The sequence below is a fragment of the Aquarana catesbeiana genome, linkage group LG04 (assembly GCF_042186555.1).
Source record: "Aquarana catesbeiana isolate 2022-GZ linkage group LG04, ASM4218655v1, whole genome shotgun sequence".
In the NCBI taxonomy this organism is placed as follows: domain Eukaryota; kingdom Metazoa; phylum Chordata; class Amphibia; order Anura; family Ranidae; genus Aquarana; species Aquarana catesbeiana.
The window spans coordinates 186,856,249-186,874,372 of record NC_133327.1 but is presented as its reverse complement, the minus strand read 5'-3'; the positions used below and the strand labels follow the sequence as shown (position 1 = coordinate 186,874,372).

General features: G+C 43.1%; 1 protein-coding gene across 5 annotated transcripts in view; it reads right to left on the bottom strand.

Moving 5' to 3' along the window:
* The window catches only part of MED12L (mediator complex subunit 12L), a 777,103-nt gene that overhangs the window by 222,873 nt on the left and 536,106 nt on the right, over nucleotides 1–18,124 (bottom strand). For all 5 annotated transcript variants that reach the window (XR_012243786.1, XM_073625995.1, XM_073625994.1 and 2 more), the window contains exons 20-21: nucleotides 15,682–15,845; nucleotides 8,046–8,177 (exon numbers count right to left, since the gene is read on the bottom strand). Coding sequence is in view for 4 of the 5 variants with exons in the window: in XM_073625995.1 (XP_073482096.1) it covers nucleotides 8,046–8,177; nucleotides 15,682–15,845 (296 nt within the window). In the remaining variant the exon portion in view is untranslated. The remainder of the gene's footprint in view (nucleotides 1–8,045; nucleotides 8,178–15,681; nucleotides 15,846–18,124) is intronic.

Genomic DNA, 18,124 nt, shown 5'->3' with positions numbered 1-18,124 from the left:
ACTTCACTGACTGACTCGGTACCAGGAGGCATGGGAGGTGAGGAAGGCAAGGGTGGGACTGCAAAGCTAGGAGACAAATGTACAGGAGGCTTCTGCAAGCGCTCCTTAAAAGAGAGTCTCTTTGAGTCTGGAGTCAATGAGGATGGCAAACGTGATCAACTTTTCCAGCTCAGTAGTTATATCTCAGGCTGCTGTCTCCTCTTTGATGGTATTCCGAGAGATCATGAGAAAAGGCAGCCATGAGGGCCTCATTGTTCCAAGCAACCTCTGCTGCCAGAGTATGGAATTCAATGGCGTAATCAGCAACAGTTCTCGTACTCTGTTTGATGGACATGAGGCGCTTGGCAGCAGAAGTGGAGCATGCGGGAACGTCAAATACCCTTTTGAAGGAAGCCACAAATTCTGGGTAACTCAGGACAATGGGTTTTTGTGTCTCCCATAAAGGGTTTGCCCAGGCAAAGGCTCTCTGAGAAAGCAAAGATATCCCAAATCTACTTTGCTTCTGTCTGTGGGAAACACCTGGGGCAGTATCTCAAAGTATATCTCAACCTGGTTGAGAAACCCTCTGCATTGAACTGGATCGCCTCCAAATCACTGGGGAAGCGGAGCGGAACCAGACAAGCCAGGACGTCAGGGAGCCAGAGATCAGCGTACAGGACAGGCCAGGAAATCAGGAAACCGAGGAATCAGCATAGTGGAACTTCAAGCAGGATCAGGAACCAGAAGGGACATCAGCTAAGCAAGTCTTCAACAGGTACACAGGAGAGAGTTTCAGGATGTGTTGACCAGGCAAAGGCAGAAAGGATCTGAAATGAGCAGCTTAAGTAGACAGCAGGACTGACGAGCAGGATATCATCAACAGGTGAGTCACTGTGGAAAGATTAGAGCTGGCAATTAACCGACAGCTGAGAAGACTGCTCTGAGAAGGAAGAGCTGAGCCCAGCCCTGACAACTCCACACCTATCATCCAGAAACCTCTCAAGTTACCTGGATACAGAGGGAGTTATCAGGCAGACTGGCAGCAGCAGTGCACACAGAGCAGACCTGACTAAACAACATGGTACATGGCGGACTGCATAGAGGAAACCAACATTTGATCAGTGATATTCCTCTACCCCTCAGCTCACTCCCTCTGTCTCCTCACGTATCAGTAATTTACTCTCAGATATTTCAGTCTGGATGTCACACAACTTCCTTTAACTCAATCTAGCCAAAACCGAACTTATAATTTTTCTTCCCCCATATGCCTCTTCCCCTGATCTCTGTGTCAAAATCGATGGCACAACTATAAGCCCATCCCCACATGCCAGGGTTCTAGGTGTAGTCCTAGACTCTGAACTCTCCTTCAAGCAACACATCCAATCACTGTCCAAATCCTGCCGCCTCAACCTCCGCAACATCTCCAAAATACGCCCCTTTCTAACCAATGACACCTTACCAATCGCTCTGTGTCTGCCACTCCTCTCTGTCAATCCCTCCACTGGCTTCCGCTCGGCCAAAGAATTAAATTCAAAATTCTAACAGCTACATACAAAGCCATCCACAATTTCGCCCCCAGCTACATCACTAGCTTAGTCTCTAAATACCAACCTACTCGCTCTCTTCAGTCCTCTTAAGACCTCCTGCTCTCTAGCTCCCTTGTCACCTCCTCCTTTGCTCGCCTCCAGGCCTTTTCCAAAGCCTCTCCAATCCTATGGAATGCCCTACCCCAATCTGTCCGCTTATCTCCTAGTTTATTAGCTTTCAGAAGATCCCTGAAAACCCTTCTCTTCAGAGAAGCCTATCCTACCCACACCTAACAACTGTATTTTCATTTTTCCATCAGCTCATCCCCCACAGTTATTACCTTTTGTTTCCACTTGACCCTCCCTTCTAGATTGTAAGCTCTAACAAGCAGGTCCTCTGATCCCTCCTGTATTGATTTGTCTTGTAAGTGTACTGTCTGCCCCATGTTGTAAAGCGCTGCGCAAACTGTTGGCGCTATATAAATCCTGTATAATAATAATAATATTAATACAATAATGAGACACAGACCACTAACATGTATAATCAGTGTTCAGTCAAAGTGCATAGTTTCCTATTGTGCAACAGAATGACAAATTGGTGGATTGAGGTACTTATGCACCTACATTCCTTTTTTTGTTTTAGAATGAATAAAACAATGCTTAGGCCCAGCTGTTGTTTGGCCACTAGGGAAGGGCGAACAGTTTGGCTCGAGCATGAGTTCAGGCCAAACATTGGCTGATTGCACGTTCGCCGAACAAGCAAATTATCAGGATGTTCGACCATTTGTTCCACCCACCGAATGACCACCACCGCACAGTGCATTGAAAGCCCTGATTGGCTGAAGCCATGAAAGCTTCGCCCAATCAGGGCACAGAGCACTGTCAGAGCCATGATTGGACGCTGTCATGATGACTGTATTCAATCATGGCTCATTGCTCTTAATCCGGCCCCACAATATAAAAGTATTCTTTCCATAGCAGCCATTTGTTGTGTGATAACGGCGTGGAGAGACGGAACAGGGCTCTGTTCAGAGCTATTAGACAGTTATGCCCCATACACACGGTCAGATCTTTCGATGGAAAATGTTCGATGGGAGCTTGTTGTCGGAAATTCCGACCGTGTGTAGGCTCCATCGGACATTTTCCATCGGAATTTCTGTCACACAAAATCTGAGATCTGGATCTCAAATTTTCCGACAACAAAACCTGTTGTCGTAAATTCCGATCGTGTGTACACAATTCCGATGCACAAAGTTCCACGCATGCTCGGAATCAAGCAGAAGAGCCGCACTGGCTATTGAACTTCATTTTTCTCAGCCCGTCGTACGTATTGTACGTCACCTCGTTCTTGATGTTCGGAATTTCCGACAAGATTTGTGTGACCGTGTGTATGCAAGACAAGTTTGAGCCAACATCCGTCGGAAAAAATCCATGGATTTTGTTGTCGGAATGTCTGATCGTGTGTACGCGGCATTAGTGTGCTATAGTGTGGTATTCTTATTCTATTGTCAGTGTAGAATACCAGTTTAGTGTGCATCTAGGGATAGTTCAGTGTAACTGTAATGCGACCATTCATCGTAAACATAGTATGAATGTAGGGATAGTTCAGTCAGTGTGGGTGTAGTGAGACCACCATTTATCTTTACATTAGTGTGAATGTAGGGATAGTTCAGTCAGTGTGAGTGTAGTGACCGTTTAACACAGTATATTTTATTGCATTACTGCAAGTTTAAAGCGGGGTTCCACCCAAATTTTGAACAATATCTGTATGTATTCTCTTCCTTGCCTAGATGCTGACATGCCGTTTAAAAAAATTTAAATCGCTGTAATTACCTTTTATTTTTCTATTCTTCTTTGCACTTTCTGGTTCTCCTCCCGTGGGAGTAGGCGTGTTTCTAGCCTCTCCCAGACTCCTGGGAGCTAGTCTCAGGCTTCCCAGGATGCCACTGAGCACGTGCGGGAACGAGCGGTGAATGCTGGGAGCACAGCATTCACCACATCCAGGAAATAAATGCTTGTGGGCTTCAAATGCCCACAATGAAGATGGAAACCGCCTGCAGTGAATAATATAAGTTATTCTTTCCGATGAAATCTGACACAGGCGGACATATTACACACAATATGTGAGTATGTAATGCTGAGAAGAAAAGTTTGTGAATGAACTCAAAAAAAAAAAAATGATAGATAGGTGGACCCCCGCTTTAATGCCATATATTTCAGTCCTTTACGTGCCATTTAACGCACTACATTTCTGTGCATTAGTGCAAATTTAACGCAGTATATTTAAGTTGCGTTACTGCAAGTTTAACGCCGTACAGTTCAGTGCATTACTGCAAGTTTAACGCCATATATTTTAGTGCATTATGTGCCATTTAACGCAGTACATTTCTGGACATTACTGCACGCTTAATGCAGTATATTTCAGTTGCGTTACTGCAAGTTTAACGCTGTACATTCAGTGTGTTACTGCAAGTTTAACGCCATATAGTTCTGTGCGTTACTGCAAATTTAACGCTGCAGTTTTAATTGCGTTACTGCAAGTTTAACACCATATATTTAATTGCATTATTGCAAGTTTAACGGCATATATTTTATTGTGTTACTGCAAGTTTTGCGCCGTAAATATCATTGCATTACTTTAAGTTTAACACCATATAGTTCTGTGCGTTACTTCAAGTTTAACGTCATGTATTTCATTGCATTACTGCAAGTTTAACACTGTATATATTATTGCATTACTGCAAGTTTAACACCATATATTTAATTGAGTTACTGCAAGTTTAACGCCAAATATTTAATTGCGTTACTGCAAGTTTAACGGCATATATTTTATTGCATTACTGCAAGTTTAACGCCATATAGTTCTGTGCGTTACTGCACTTTTGACGCAGTATATTGCAGTATATTATAGTGTATCCGTGGAGTGTGTGTGTATAGTGAATACTCAAATTAAAGTGCACCAAACACCACTTTCCATTGATTAAAGTACATCCACGTACACATTTGCATATCTTTATTACATTTTGTTAAAGCGAAGTTTGCCTCATCTGCTGCAGCTGAAAAAAAAATACAGTCACTACCACATGCCCAGCATCTAAATGCAAGCTTGTCAAAGCTGCTGGCTCTACAACTTCTGCCTTTCCACCTGATGGATTCTCCCCCCTTTTGTGAATCTGCAGAATGTGCTGTACCACAATGGCAGGTTCCCAGTCGCTATTTCTTTTCACGTAAGGCCATTTCAACTCTCTACCATCACATGGAAGGCAATGTTGTGGCATCATTGGGCAAGGCAGTCAGCCGCAAAGTCCACATTACTGCTGACACGTGGTCCAGCAAGCAAGGGCAGGGACGATATATATTTTGTTCACAGCACACTGGGTAACTCTGCTTGCAGCTCAGAAAGATGCAGGACAGGGCTCAGTGCTGTAGTTTGTTGTGCCCCCAAGTCTCCATACAGCTGGTGATGATGCGAGATTTGTCAGCTCTACCCCCTCCTCCTCCTCCATGCCCTCCTCTGCTGAATTGTCATATGAACCTCAAGTACCCCCTAAGCGTTCAAAGGGCTATTCAATGATTTAGGCTAAAAGGTGCCATGTAGTGCTTCCGCTGGTGGGTCTAGGGGACAGGAACCACACTGTAGCAGAGATTCTTGCAGCTCTGCAGGGACAGGCCCAGAGGTGGTTCACACCATGCCAGCTGGAGCCAGGAATGTGGTGGTGGTGTGTGATAATGGCACAAACCTCCTGTCCGCCCTTAGACAGGGAAAGTTGACACATGTGCCATGCCTGGTGGTGCAGTGTTTCCTAAATAGGTACCATGGGTTGAAAGATCTACTAAAGCAGGCCAAAAAAGTATGTAGTCATTTTAGGCGGTCATACACAGCCAGTGCTTGGTTGGCTGAAATTCAGCGGGAATTCCACCTGCCCGTAATTTGTGACATGCCTACCAGGTGGAACTCGACTTTGACAATGCTGCAGCGGCTGCACATGCAGCAGAGGGCCGTCAATGAGTACCTGTGTGAGTATGACACAATGACAGGCTTAGGCCAGCTCTGCTTTTTTTCCTCACGCCAATGGCTGCTCATAAAGGATGCATACACTGAACTGTGACTATTTGAGGAGGCTAATAATAGCATTGTTCCTTTGCCACAGAACACACAAGAGGAGAGAGAGGAGGAGGATTCTGGCAGTTTTGGAGGCATTGAAGCAGAGGAAGACATACGTCAGACAGTAAGAGATGGTTTTCCATCCCTAGAACCCTTGGGAGTGGTATGAGGCTGGGAGGAGGCAGTTCCAGATACCGTAATCCTCAGTGACCCCGAGGAGTCTTCTTCTCATGCCTCGTGACACAAAGGAAAAGGATCACTATTGGTTGGCAACCCTCCTTGACCACCATTAGAAGGGGAAAGTCTCAGAACTCATCCCGTCCCCACAGAGAGTGCAGAAGATGAAATCTCTTGAGGACACCTTAAAGAGGAGTTTATTGAATGCTGTTCCCGACTTTGGTAGGTTACAGTTTCGTGGAAAACGTAGTTTTGAGGCTTCTGTTGGTCAAGAGAGGAGCGGTAGAGAAAGCGGCCACCTAAGTGATGCATTTCAGAATTTTTTTATTCCTCGCCGCCCAGGGCTGTCAGCTTCCACATGCCATTGGCAGCGTCTGCATCACATGGTAGATGATTATCTATGGGTGAAAACAGGGATGGAGAGCTTTCCAGTCAACGATCCACTGGCTTACTGGGTCATGAGACTAGACCATTGGCCAAAACTTGCCCAGTATGCTATTGAGCTGCTGGGCTGCCCTGCATTCAGCCTGCTTTCCAAAGGAGCATTCAGTGCTGCAGGAAGTTTTGTTACTGATCATAGAATGCGTCTGTCCACAGACTCCGTGGACCGTCTGACTTTTATCAAAATGAATCAGTCCTGGATTACCAGCAGCTATGAAACCCCTGATGCCGATGTCGCCAATTAAGTGTTTTTGGGATGTGGAATCTCTGCAGGACTTCTAGGCTGCCTAGTGTTGTGGGTGTTGATTTCATCTGGAAGAATGTTTTTTGTGTAGGTTTCATGGGCAAAATTAATACCCAAAGACCAATTTTTCCGCACCTGTTTGACAGGTACAGTACATATTATTACAATTTTTGACAGCAAGGCCAATTCTTACTTTCATCAAGAGTACCTCTATAGGGTTACGGCGTGAAGGCACCACCGACACCCAAAGAGCAATTTTCTGTACCTGTTTGACAGGTGCATATCATTGCAATTTTTGACAGCAAGGCCAATTCTTGCTTTCATCAAGAGTACCTCTATAGCTTTATGGTGTGAAGGTGCTACCAACACCCAAAGAACAATTTTTCCACACCCGTTACTGCTATCCAAAGTCTGTGGTAGAGACACTAGAATTTATCCAAAAAAATCTATAATCTTGTTCCTGGTGCACTACGTTGTGGCCTCATCATACAGACTGGCTCCCCAAGCCATTGCTTACAAAATAAAGAAAGCTTGCAGGGAAAATTTTATTTTTTGGGCTTTATAAATGCAACTATTGCTGCAGCAGCGTCTATACACAGTACAGATGTGCCACTTTACAGGTGGACTAAGGGGACCCCCCAAGCACTATATTAAAAGGAATTTTTCATTTTCATGCTTTCACTTTAAGCATCAATAAATCACTGCTCATTTAAAAATTATGTTTTTTACAAACTTTTTTTCATTGACACATGTCCCCCAGGGCAGTACTCAGACCCCCAAACCATTGTATGCCCAATTACTTGCATTTAAGCCTTCAAAATAGGTACTTTTGATTTTTCACATTCGGATCCCATAGTCTTCAATGAGGTTCGTTATTCGGTTTTGAACTTTCACGATGTTCGAACGTGTCATTTGGCCCATCCCTATTGGCCACCATCATTAGATATTTAAACAAAGCCTCAGAAAATACTGTTAACTACATTACTCAGGTTGACTACAGACAAGCAGTTAACTGCTACAAACTGTTTAAATTGGACATGTTTAATAAAGTCCAAGGTATCCGACAAACAGAACCAGACACATTTGGTGTTCATTAAGTAACTTAATATCTAAAACACGTCTATGGACAATACGACACAGAAAGTGGTGCAGAGTTTCTGACTGAAGCCCTGGCTGAGAACCAGAAGAAAAGTCAATGGTTCCACTAATGACTGATGAGAGATACACACATTCTACACAGAAATGAACAGAGCACAGGGATAAACAAGATTTACAGAACACAGCAATTAAGGACTTGTGCCCTACTTATTATCAAATCATCTGCAAATTAAGCATGTCTGTGTTTGATTAGCATTATATATTAGCTTTTGAAATGGATGTAGTTTGAAGAAGCACACGTATCTGTAAACCACAATCTTTTAGAAAATAGAGATATACCCAAGCAAGACGATAAGGCACGAACTGCCAAACTGCTGACATCAGCATCCGCACCCGCACTTTTTTTTTTCTAGAGAAGCCCTCAAAACACTTTATAGAGATAATATTTATACATTTTAGATCAAATATTACTCACCTGAAAAGGTCTCCAAATTTACTTCTTATATGACTACATGACGTGTACAGATCATACAGGTAAGCCAAAATACATCTTTCTGGAGAGGAGCATTCTGAGGGATTGACTACATGCTTTACTACACCACATAATCTGAAATTAGAACACATTAGATCTTTTTAGGAATAACTTTCAAAAGCACACGTATCGTTATTATTCAAGATTTTAAATTCTAGCTAAGGTCAAAATGTAAACTCATATATTCCTTTCCACATTGTACTTTAACTATTTCTAGTCTACTCCTATAAGTCTGAACAATCTTGAAGTTTGTAAACTTACTTTGCAGATCCTCACACATTTGACTCCTTGAATTCTGTAACATGTATTCACTGTGCCATGTGATTAGGCACTGCTGTGTCACAAAATTCACAGAGACAGCCTTCTGAACTACAGAGGTGCTGAGAGGAGGAGTTTCAGGAGGCGGAGTCAATACAGGAATCATAGCTTGCAGGCAAGGTACCATGGGATATGTAGTCCTTAGAAATTGAGGAGAAGCTGAAAAGCATGTAGGGAATCCAGGAAGTTGTGGAAAGAGATGGCCAGCAGACAGGATGAACTCACAGCATGAAAACTGAATTTTCAAGTAAGCTTATAATGGATTGTTAATTATAACTATTTGAATTGTTATTGCAATGCTGATATTAGGTGTATGTTGTGACTATAGAACTCCTTTAGTTTTTTTTTATTTACAACAAACAACAATTCTTCCAGGGTCCTGCTCATTGGTGAGTCAATGGTAAATCTAACTACTGCCTGCACCACATACTCCAACATGCAGGCTACGTACTAGTAAACAGGACTGTTAAATGTCAGCAGTCTATACTTGTTTTCTTTCATTTTTTGTGACATATGAGCAGTCTATGATATTTTGTTACAAAACCCTACAAAAGCAACCTATAGAGTGTGGCTCATCAATTAAAAATGTGTATAGAATGTTTTAAATAATATAATATTAGGCCATATATGAATTATGCAACTGTACATTTTAATACATTCTTTAACCTCCCTGGCGGTTTTCTCGAGTGTGGTTCGGGGTTAAATTTCAGTACCATTAGTGGTAACCTCGAGCCACACTCGGGATTACATCTCCGGATCCTGGTGCAGGTTACTTACTTTTCCCCAGGATCCTGTGATGTCCCCTCACTGTGTGTGCAGGCTCTGTCCTCCACCCAATGCCTCTGTGTGCCGGGCTCTATTCCCTGCGAGTGTCTCAACGCATGGGGGCAGAGCCCGGTGGCAAATTCAAAAAGCACAAAATTCATAACACATACAGTACACTGTAATCTTACAGATTACATTACTGTATGAAATTATTTCACATCCCTTTTGTCCCTAATGCTTTGTCCAGTGCCCTGAATGCAGTTTTATATTATATATACTGTTCTTTCTGCCTGGAAACTTGAGATTGTCCATGGCAATCAAAAAGTGTCCCTTTACATCAAAAGCAGTTTGAGACCAGCTAGAAAACAGCAATAGTAAATTAGAACACTTGCAGAATTGAGAGAGTGATTCGTGGGGAAATCAATTTTATTATTATTATTTTATTATTTTCTATAATTATTTATTATATTATAATTTATGATTTTGTGTTTCAAACTTTATCATACCCGGAATGTCTACTAGACTCTTGTTTGGACAGATTTAAGTGTGTTATTACTAAGAATAACAGGCCTACAATATAAAACGCCAAATTTCTATGCAAAACAATGTACCGTTTTGAGACGCAAAAATCTGACATAATCATACTGCCAGGGTGGCTACAAAGAAAAAGGAAAAAACTACACAATCAAGAGCAGTGGTTGCGGCCACCCAGCTGGGCTGTTCCTGGAGCCTGCAGCTGCCCACTCAGCCTCTTCGCAGCCACCCATTCAGTTCACGGCATGGCTGGGGGGCAGAGAATAGAGGTCAGCTGACTGGTGAGGAATGCGAAATGGGAGGGGCTGGAGGAGACCCTATCTCTTGATTTTGGTATAGGTGTCACTGCTACGAGACACCACAAAGTCGGAGACACAGTGAGTAACACTACCTGTGATTATAGTTGCCATTAAAAGTTCCCACTACAGTTCTCATATCAGCAGATGACCTTAAACAAGAGCACCTAAGTTGGCTGATCAGAACTCCCCCCAGCATTGCCATTGCCACTTATCCCAACTCCCCACCAACACTGCCACTTATCCAGTTCCCCCACTGAGGATTAAGAAAAGGAATAGAAATAGAGAATACATAGAAGGGAGAGGAAAGAGGGGGAGGAACAAAGAAAAAGGGAGCAAAAGAATAAGAGAAAGAACAAGAAAAACGGCTAGAGAGAGGGATGGGAAAAAAAAGCAATAAATTAGGATAGAGAGAGATAAAAGAGAAAGAAAGGAGAAGAAAGAGAAAGAGTGGTACATATTAAAATGTACCATAAGGGGTTTTAATACTGTACAAGTGGAAGGGACTCAGGGAGCGCTAAATGTCTGTGGGTTAGGGGTGCAAATTACTTGTCTTGCCTTGGGTGCTGACAACCTACGCTACAAAAATAATTTTACTGTTAGGGGTCCCCACAACTTGGGAAATTTTATCAAGGGGTCACGGCACTAGAAGAGGTTGAGAACCGCTGATCTAGAGGGTCCAAAACATAAAATAGGCACATTGCATGGTACACCTCTCCAGGGCCACCCTGGAAAAAAAATGCCACCAAAATTCCTAAAAAAATTAAAAAAATTATTTGGAAAAAAAAAAAAAATTATACTTACCTAAACCCTTGTTGCTAGGCAGTCTTCCTAATCTGCCTCTTCCTATTCCGCGACGTGTTCTTCTCCTCGGTAAGCGGCCCCGTTGTCTTCTGGGAACTGTGTGTGTACCCAGAACACCACGGGGCCATTCACAGATCGCTGCGCCGCTCGCGCGTGCGCAGTAGGAAACTGGCAGTGAAGCCGTAAGGCTCCACTGCCTGTTTCCCTTACCTAGGATGGCGGTGCCGGGACCCGAGAGCCGAGGGACGGTTTGGCCTCGGGCGGCCGACATCGCGGGCACCCAGGACAGGTAAGTCTACTTATTTAAAGTCAGCAGCTACAATGTTTGTAGCTGCTGACTTTAAATTTTTTTTTAGCTGGCCGGAACCCCGCTTTAATGTACCATTTTTTGTTACCTATACATTATTCAATGTACCAAAGCATCAATAGACAAAATAAAATTTAGCAGGGCCCTGCATTGTATGTATTCTTATCTGTTATCAAAGGCTATTCATAATATATTTTCATGGCACTTAAAATTTACACAGCATAAGACCCCTTTCACACTGGGGCAGTTTTTAGGTGCTTTAGCGCTATAAATAGCCCCTGCAAAGCACCTGAAAACTGCCTTCCATTCATTCCAGTGTGTCTTTTCACACTGGGGCAGTGCGCTTGTGGGACGTTCCGAAAAGTCCTGCAAGCAGCATCTTTGGGGCGGGTTGGGAGCGCTTTTTTTTAGAGCTCCCAAAATGCCCTGCCCATTGAAATGAATAGGCAGCGCTTTCAAAACGCCTTAAAAGCGATTTTAAAGTGCCGCAAAATGGGAGTTTTGAACCTTTTCTTTTGGATTAAAAGCACCCCGCTAGCGGCCGAAAAAGCAGCGCTAAAAGGAGCAGTGTGAAAGCAGCCTTAAAGTGCCATTCCACCCATTTAAAAGTCAGCAGCTACAAAAAGTGTAGCTGCTGACTTTTAATAATCGGACACTTACCTGTCCCATGTGCCAGAGATGCGGGTGAACGAAGCCCCACACTCCTCTCCCCCCTCTCTGCAGGGGCCGGCATTGTAACTGTGGGCACCCCGCTGTGGCTTCACAGCTGGACACACACTGCAAAATCCTGAGCCACGCCGTGCGCTGTGAATGGTCGGACAATCTTCTAGGACCTGTGACGTGTCCCAGAACATTGCACGGAGGAAGGGGGGAGAGGTGATCTTCCTTCTGGCACCGCGGAGCCCTGGGAGGAAGTGGGAGCTGGGTGCCTCTAAAAAGAGGGTATCAGTTCCCCCCCCCAAAAAAAATGACATGCCAAATGTGCCATGTCAGGGGCTCACCATCACTTAAAGCGGAAGTTCCATTTTTGGGTGGAACTCCGCTTTAAGTATATGTGATCAACTGCATATCCTTCTGCTCTCACAAGCCTTTAAATACACAGTCAAAGATCAAATGTCTCCTTATGTCGGTTTATCATGAATTAAATTATCCCCAGCAGTCAAGCAACAAAGATTCCTATCAAAATGATACAGATGTTTGCACTCAATATTGCTCACACAATATCTCAAAATCAGTTATCATTCACCACCAGGGACGATTGTGCATCCATAAATGAACATTGTTAAAAGCAATGTGTATGATGTATCAGTGGAATCACTGGGGTTGATTTATTAAAGGCAAATAGGCAAGGTAATTTACTCCAGAGCTTAGTAAATGAGGGAAAGCTCTGCTGACTTCCATTATCCAATCTTGTGCAAGCAAAAATTCTGTTTTTTTTTTCTTTGCATGTAAGTATTCTTTGCAAAGTGAAGCCTCACCTCATTCACTAAGCTCTGGAGCAACTGCACTTACAAAGTGCACAGTCTATTTTCCTTTAGTAAATCAACCCGGTTGTGTTATAGATAAGGTAGAATTCAAGGAAAAACCTAACAACTCTTAAAATTGCTCCCTTCCCCTCCTAACACTGATTCTGACCAACCTGTGTAAGAAAGATCTGTATTTCAGGCTGCTACTTTAAATGAGCATCATCTCATCACAATATTGTGTCTTGGTGACACAGACAAGGAACAAATGGCAACTATATATTACTTATCATCCTGCTGTACTCCAATGTTGCTGAACTCATTAAAGACTTAAAGCGGGACTAAAGTTTTACTTGAAAAAACTGTGAGCGGATGGGCTCTTCTGCAATAAAACTGCCAGCCTGCTTGCAGACTACTTTAGAAACAGCTTGAACTGCGCATACATATGTGTAGGAGTAACATCATCACATGCCAGCCAATAAAGATAGCCGTATCCTGGCACCCGGAGGAAGCCTAGTAGAAGATGCAGGCGCCAGCAAGAAACTTTGGACTGTTGAAGGAGAGATAATATTGCAGACTTTAGTTCCACTTTAACTCCAAGGCCTGATTCACACATTTGCGTTTTAATGTACACATCGGAATGTGTGAACACACATGTGCAACCAATGGCAATGTTATAGAGCCTGTTCACATCCGTGCGCTGTGATGCAGCACATTTTTGATCCCAGTTTCATGCATTTGTAAGGCCATAGAAGTCAATGTATGTCGATAAAAATGCAATCAAGATGCGTTTTGCGTGCGTTTTTAACCCCCTGGTTACAGTCCACTCCCCTGGATATTTGCTGTGTGTTCACACATAGCAGAGCAAGATTGCTGCAGGAGAGGAATTCTTTTATGCACAAATGCTGATGAAGGAGGTTAGCAGTCTTCCATGTGCTAAAAGATCCAGGAAAGGCAAAATATAAAGCAGATTCCGTTTCAGCTTTAGGTACAAGAGCTATCAACATACTGCATAAAAGTTAATGAGGTTGATTTACTAAAATTAGAGAGTGCAAAATCTGGTGCAGATGTGCATGGTAGCCAATCAGCTTCTAGGTTAAGCTTAATTGAACAAGCTGACGTTAGAAGTTGATTGGCTACTATGTACAGCTGCACCCGATTTTGCACTCTCTGGTTTAGTAAATCAACCCCAATGTGCTTCCTCATTTTTCCGGGCTGTTTTTCCATAGCAAGACACATCTTATGTGTAATTATTACTGACAAGGGATGAAAGTAAGCTCAGCCCCATTAGGTTTCCTATATTACCTATAAAATGTGGTCATAAATAGGAAGTTTTTGTTCAGTACCATGAGAATAAAATAAGGAAATACATTCATTAATTGCATTTTGTGTTTGATATCTATAAGGCTTAAGCTGGCCATAGATGGGTAGAATTGTGAACGAAAATTCTTAGGAAAAGAACATTCTAAGAACATTAAGTAATTTTTATAAACATTAGTGGGTCAAATCAACGTTTGTTTTTGACCACAGTGACAACAATTTTCGAAAAATTCGAAGGAGCAGGATAGATTTTTTTTTTCTTGAATGAATGAATTTATAACGGTGTATGTGGTTTTCATTTAGTAATGCCCATTCATTCTAGAATCAAATATTAAAAGCAAACAAAATCTTTCGAACAACAGATGAATTGTCTGAGAATGTTTTGAGAATTTTTATATGAATTTTCCTAAGAATTTTCTTTTGAAATTCTATCCATGGCCAGCTTTGCCACCTATATATACTTATGCATTCTGCCAGCAATTTTGACATGATTTGAATGGAGGCAAACACATTTTTTCTGGTGAAGCTGTTCATGCATGTATGCTTTGATGCATCCTGCTTAGTGAGCACATAGTACATGTTGAGCACAACAGACAGATAAGCAGATGTAAAGTTGCTTCAGGTGTGTTTTTGTGCACTTCTTAGAAAGGGAGCTGTAACAAATGGTGCAAAAAGATGGTTGCCTAAATAGAATAACCACATCTATAAGGAAGTGCATTAGTACACTATGGAGTTGATTTACTAAACCTGGAGAGTGCAAAATCTGGTGCAGCCGTGCATGGTAGCCAATCAGCTTCCAACTTAAAGGAGAAGTTTGGGAATTTAGAAATAATGCTTATCTAGGTGGTTGCAGCATTGGTTTGATGATGCATCTGTCCCCCGCCGACTCTAAGACTGAGAACTGAGCGATCAAAGACTGCTGATCGCTAAGTTCTCAGTGCTCTGTGAGCAAAGAGCTGGCGACTATCAGTCACCAGCTCTCTGTTCGGCCCCTGCAGCACTCACTGGAGCGCTGGCCTGTGAAGGGGCTGGGAGCGGCTGACTCAGCCTCTTAGCAGATCGCTGAGAGACTGAGCCAGCTGCCAGTCCAGGCATCTGGGTGGATCCTGATCATATGGTCCCGATCTTTCCCCAGCCTGGACTGGCTCTGTGTCATCAGCCGACAGCAGGCTTTAGCCCGCTGTCTGCTGAAAACGGGTCACAGGAGTGCAGAACGAACTGCACTCCAGCGATCCACAGGAGAAGTACAACAAAACAAGCTTTGGCTGTACTTCTCTATTCAGCTTGTTCAATTAAAAGATGAGTGCACCTTTGGGAACATGTTACATGTTCCAACCGTTTTTAGGGTGGAACATGTAACATGTTCCGACTCCTGCAGCTGCTGCCAGCTCCGCTGCCTTTAGTGACAGAAAGCTGGGCAGACAGATACACTGACAAGTCTGTATGAGCCCTGCATGGATCAGCAGATCGCAAGTGCAATGCTTTACAATGTCAAAGTAAAAAATAAAAAATAAATGCACATTTTTTTACCTGCAAAAGATGTACATTCATTCTTTTGTTTTTTAAAAGGTGAACGTATCCTTTAAGTTTTGACAAAAAAACAGGAAGCTGATATGTTTTTATGCAGAGCTGCACCAGATTTTGCACTCTCTAGTTTTAGTAAATCAACCGCAAAATGAATATATTTCTCTACATTTTTAGTGGTTGGGTTGGGGGCATTTGAAAACAATATAAACAAACAAGCAAAGAAACAAAATGATTGAAATACAAACCCTTCAAAAACTTGTGCTGTCTGTTCATAATTTAAAATTAGGCAGGCGTGGTATCGTCTTAGCACCGCTACAATGTACAGACACAAGCGCGTTGTGTAACTTCCTGCAAGGTTTGATGATTTCAACAGCAATTCTGCTTCCACTACACTCAGTTCATTTAGCAGCTGAAAAACATGAGTCAAATTGGTTTTAGATTAGGTTTGAGAACGTGAACATTACATGAACAGCATTGTGTAACTGCAAATATGCTGTGTGCAGGCTATTTTTATGGGCTGGTATGTGGAAGTGTAGAAGTGTGACTTTTGTCCAAGTGCCAGCAAGCATCACAACAGTGGGGCACACTAGGTCAGGGTTTCTCAACCTTTTTTCAGTCAAGGCACCCTTTAAAAATTATGGACAGTCTTAAGGCACCGCATTCTAAAATGTAAAAAGTATTCTAATGCCGTGTACACACAAGCGGACTTTCCGGCAGACTTGGTTCGGTGGACCGGACTCCGTTGGACAATTCGATCGTGTGTGGGCTCCAGCTGACTTTTTTTTCCCAAAAGTACGACGGACCTAGAAATAAAACATGTTTCAAACCTTTCCGATGGACTCGAGTCCGGTCGAAAAATCCGCTCGTCTGTATGCTAGTCCGATGGACTAAAACCAACGCTAGGGCAGCTATTGGCTACTGTCTATCAACTTCCTTATTTTAGTCCGGTCATTCGTCATCACATACGAATCCGTCGGACTTTGGTGTGATCATGTGTAGGCAAGTCCGTTTGTTAGGAAAGTCCATCGGAAGTCCTCCAAAAGTCCGTCAGATAGACTGTTGGACCAGTCCGGTCAAAAAGTCCGCTCGTGTGTACGCGGCATCATAGTTTTACATAACACAGCAACATCCACACAAGTAGAACACCCAACGTTAGAGATGATTTATTCTTCCAAAGCAAATACACTTATGCAAACTGGTACTGGCTAGTGTTCCAATGTTTCTCTTCTCCCTCAGTTTTTCTTAATCACTACGCTAATGTGACCCCAATGCTTGGAGAGGGGCAGGGGAGGGTCAAGCAAGGATGCTATGCAGGCAACTGACATCTTCCTTATCAACTGATGATGCCATTGGTCATTAGTACGCCAGCTGCTAGAAGGTTGTAATGGTGCACAATGAAAACCTGTATACAATTTTTGAGCAATTTTTAGGCATTTTGCCAAGGCACCCCTGAAAAAAACTCAAGGCACCCTGGTTGAAAAAGGCTGCACTAGGGGAAGGATATATTTGTATTCAGCTTCAGGTGTGTTCAGCTTGTTATGTACCACATTCATGTAAAGCAAACACTTCACTGACGTTCTTATGTGGACTGAGTTGTATATGATTGTGTGCTTAGGGGGCACTCAGTGTAGGAAACGTGTCAACATCCCTTAGCTGTTAGAATCTGCAAATACAAGATGACAAGGAACTTGATGTGCATCTATTTTTAGGGATTTTCTAATTTTCCTTTCTTTAACTACTTCAATACTGGGCACTTTCCTCCCTTTCTTCCCAGGACAATTTTCAGCTTTCAGCACTGTCACAATTTGAATGACAGTTGAGCGGTCATGCAACACTGTATTTAAACTAAATTTTTATAATTTTCTTCTCACAATTAGAGCTTTCTTTTGGGGGTATTTTATCACCACTGGGTTTTTTATTTTTTGTTAAACAAACTAAAAAAAGTTTTTCTTTATCTCTGTTATAAAATTTTGTTTTCTCTTTCACTAACGGGCACTGATGAGGCGGCACTGATGGGCACTGATGAGGCGGCACTAATGTGTAGAATTGATGGGCACTGATAGGCGGCACTGATATGCAGCACTGATGGGCACTGATAGGCTACACTGATATGCAGCACTGATAGGCACTGATAGGTGGCACTGATGGGCACTGATGGGCCCTAATAGGTGGCACTGATAGGCGGCATTAATGGGCACTGGTAGGCGGCACTGTTGGGCACTAATAGTTACAACTGATAGGCATTACTGATGAGCACTGATTGGCATCTGTGAAGGGCACTGACAGGCGTTACCGATGGGCACTGATTGGCACTTTGATAGGCACTGATTGGCACATTGATGAGCACTGATTGGCGATTTGGGTGGGTACTCATTGCATTGTGGTGGGCTACTCTGATGGGGGCTGCTCTGATAATCAAAGTGCTGATCGGCTCCCCCTGTCAGCCTGAACCAAGGAAAGCCTATTACTGGCACTTCCTGGTTCATGCTGTGATCAGCTGTGATTGGTCACAGCTGATCACGTGGTAAAGAGCCTCCGTCAGAGGCTCTTTAACACGATCGGAGATGCGGTGTGTCAGAGTGACACACCACCGATCGCCACTCTGCACGTCCCTGCAGGCGCGCGCTGGCTTGTTATCCTGCTGGACGTCATGTGACACCCAGTCAGGATACAAGAACCACTTCCTGG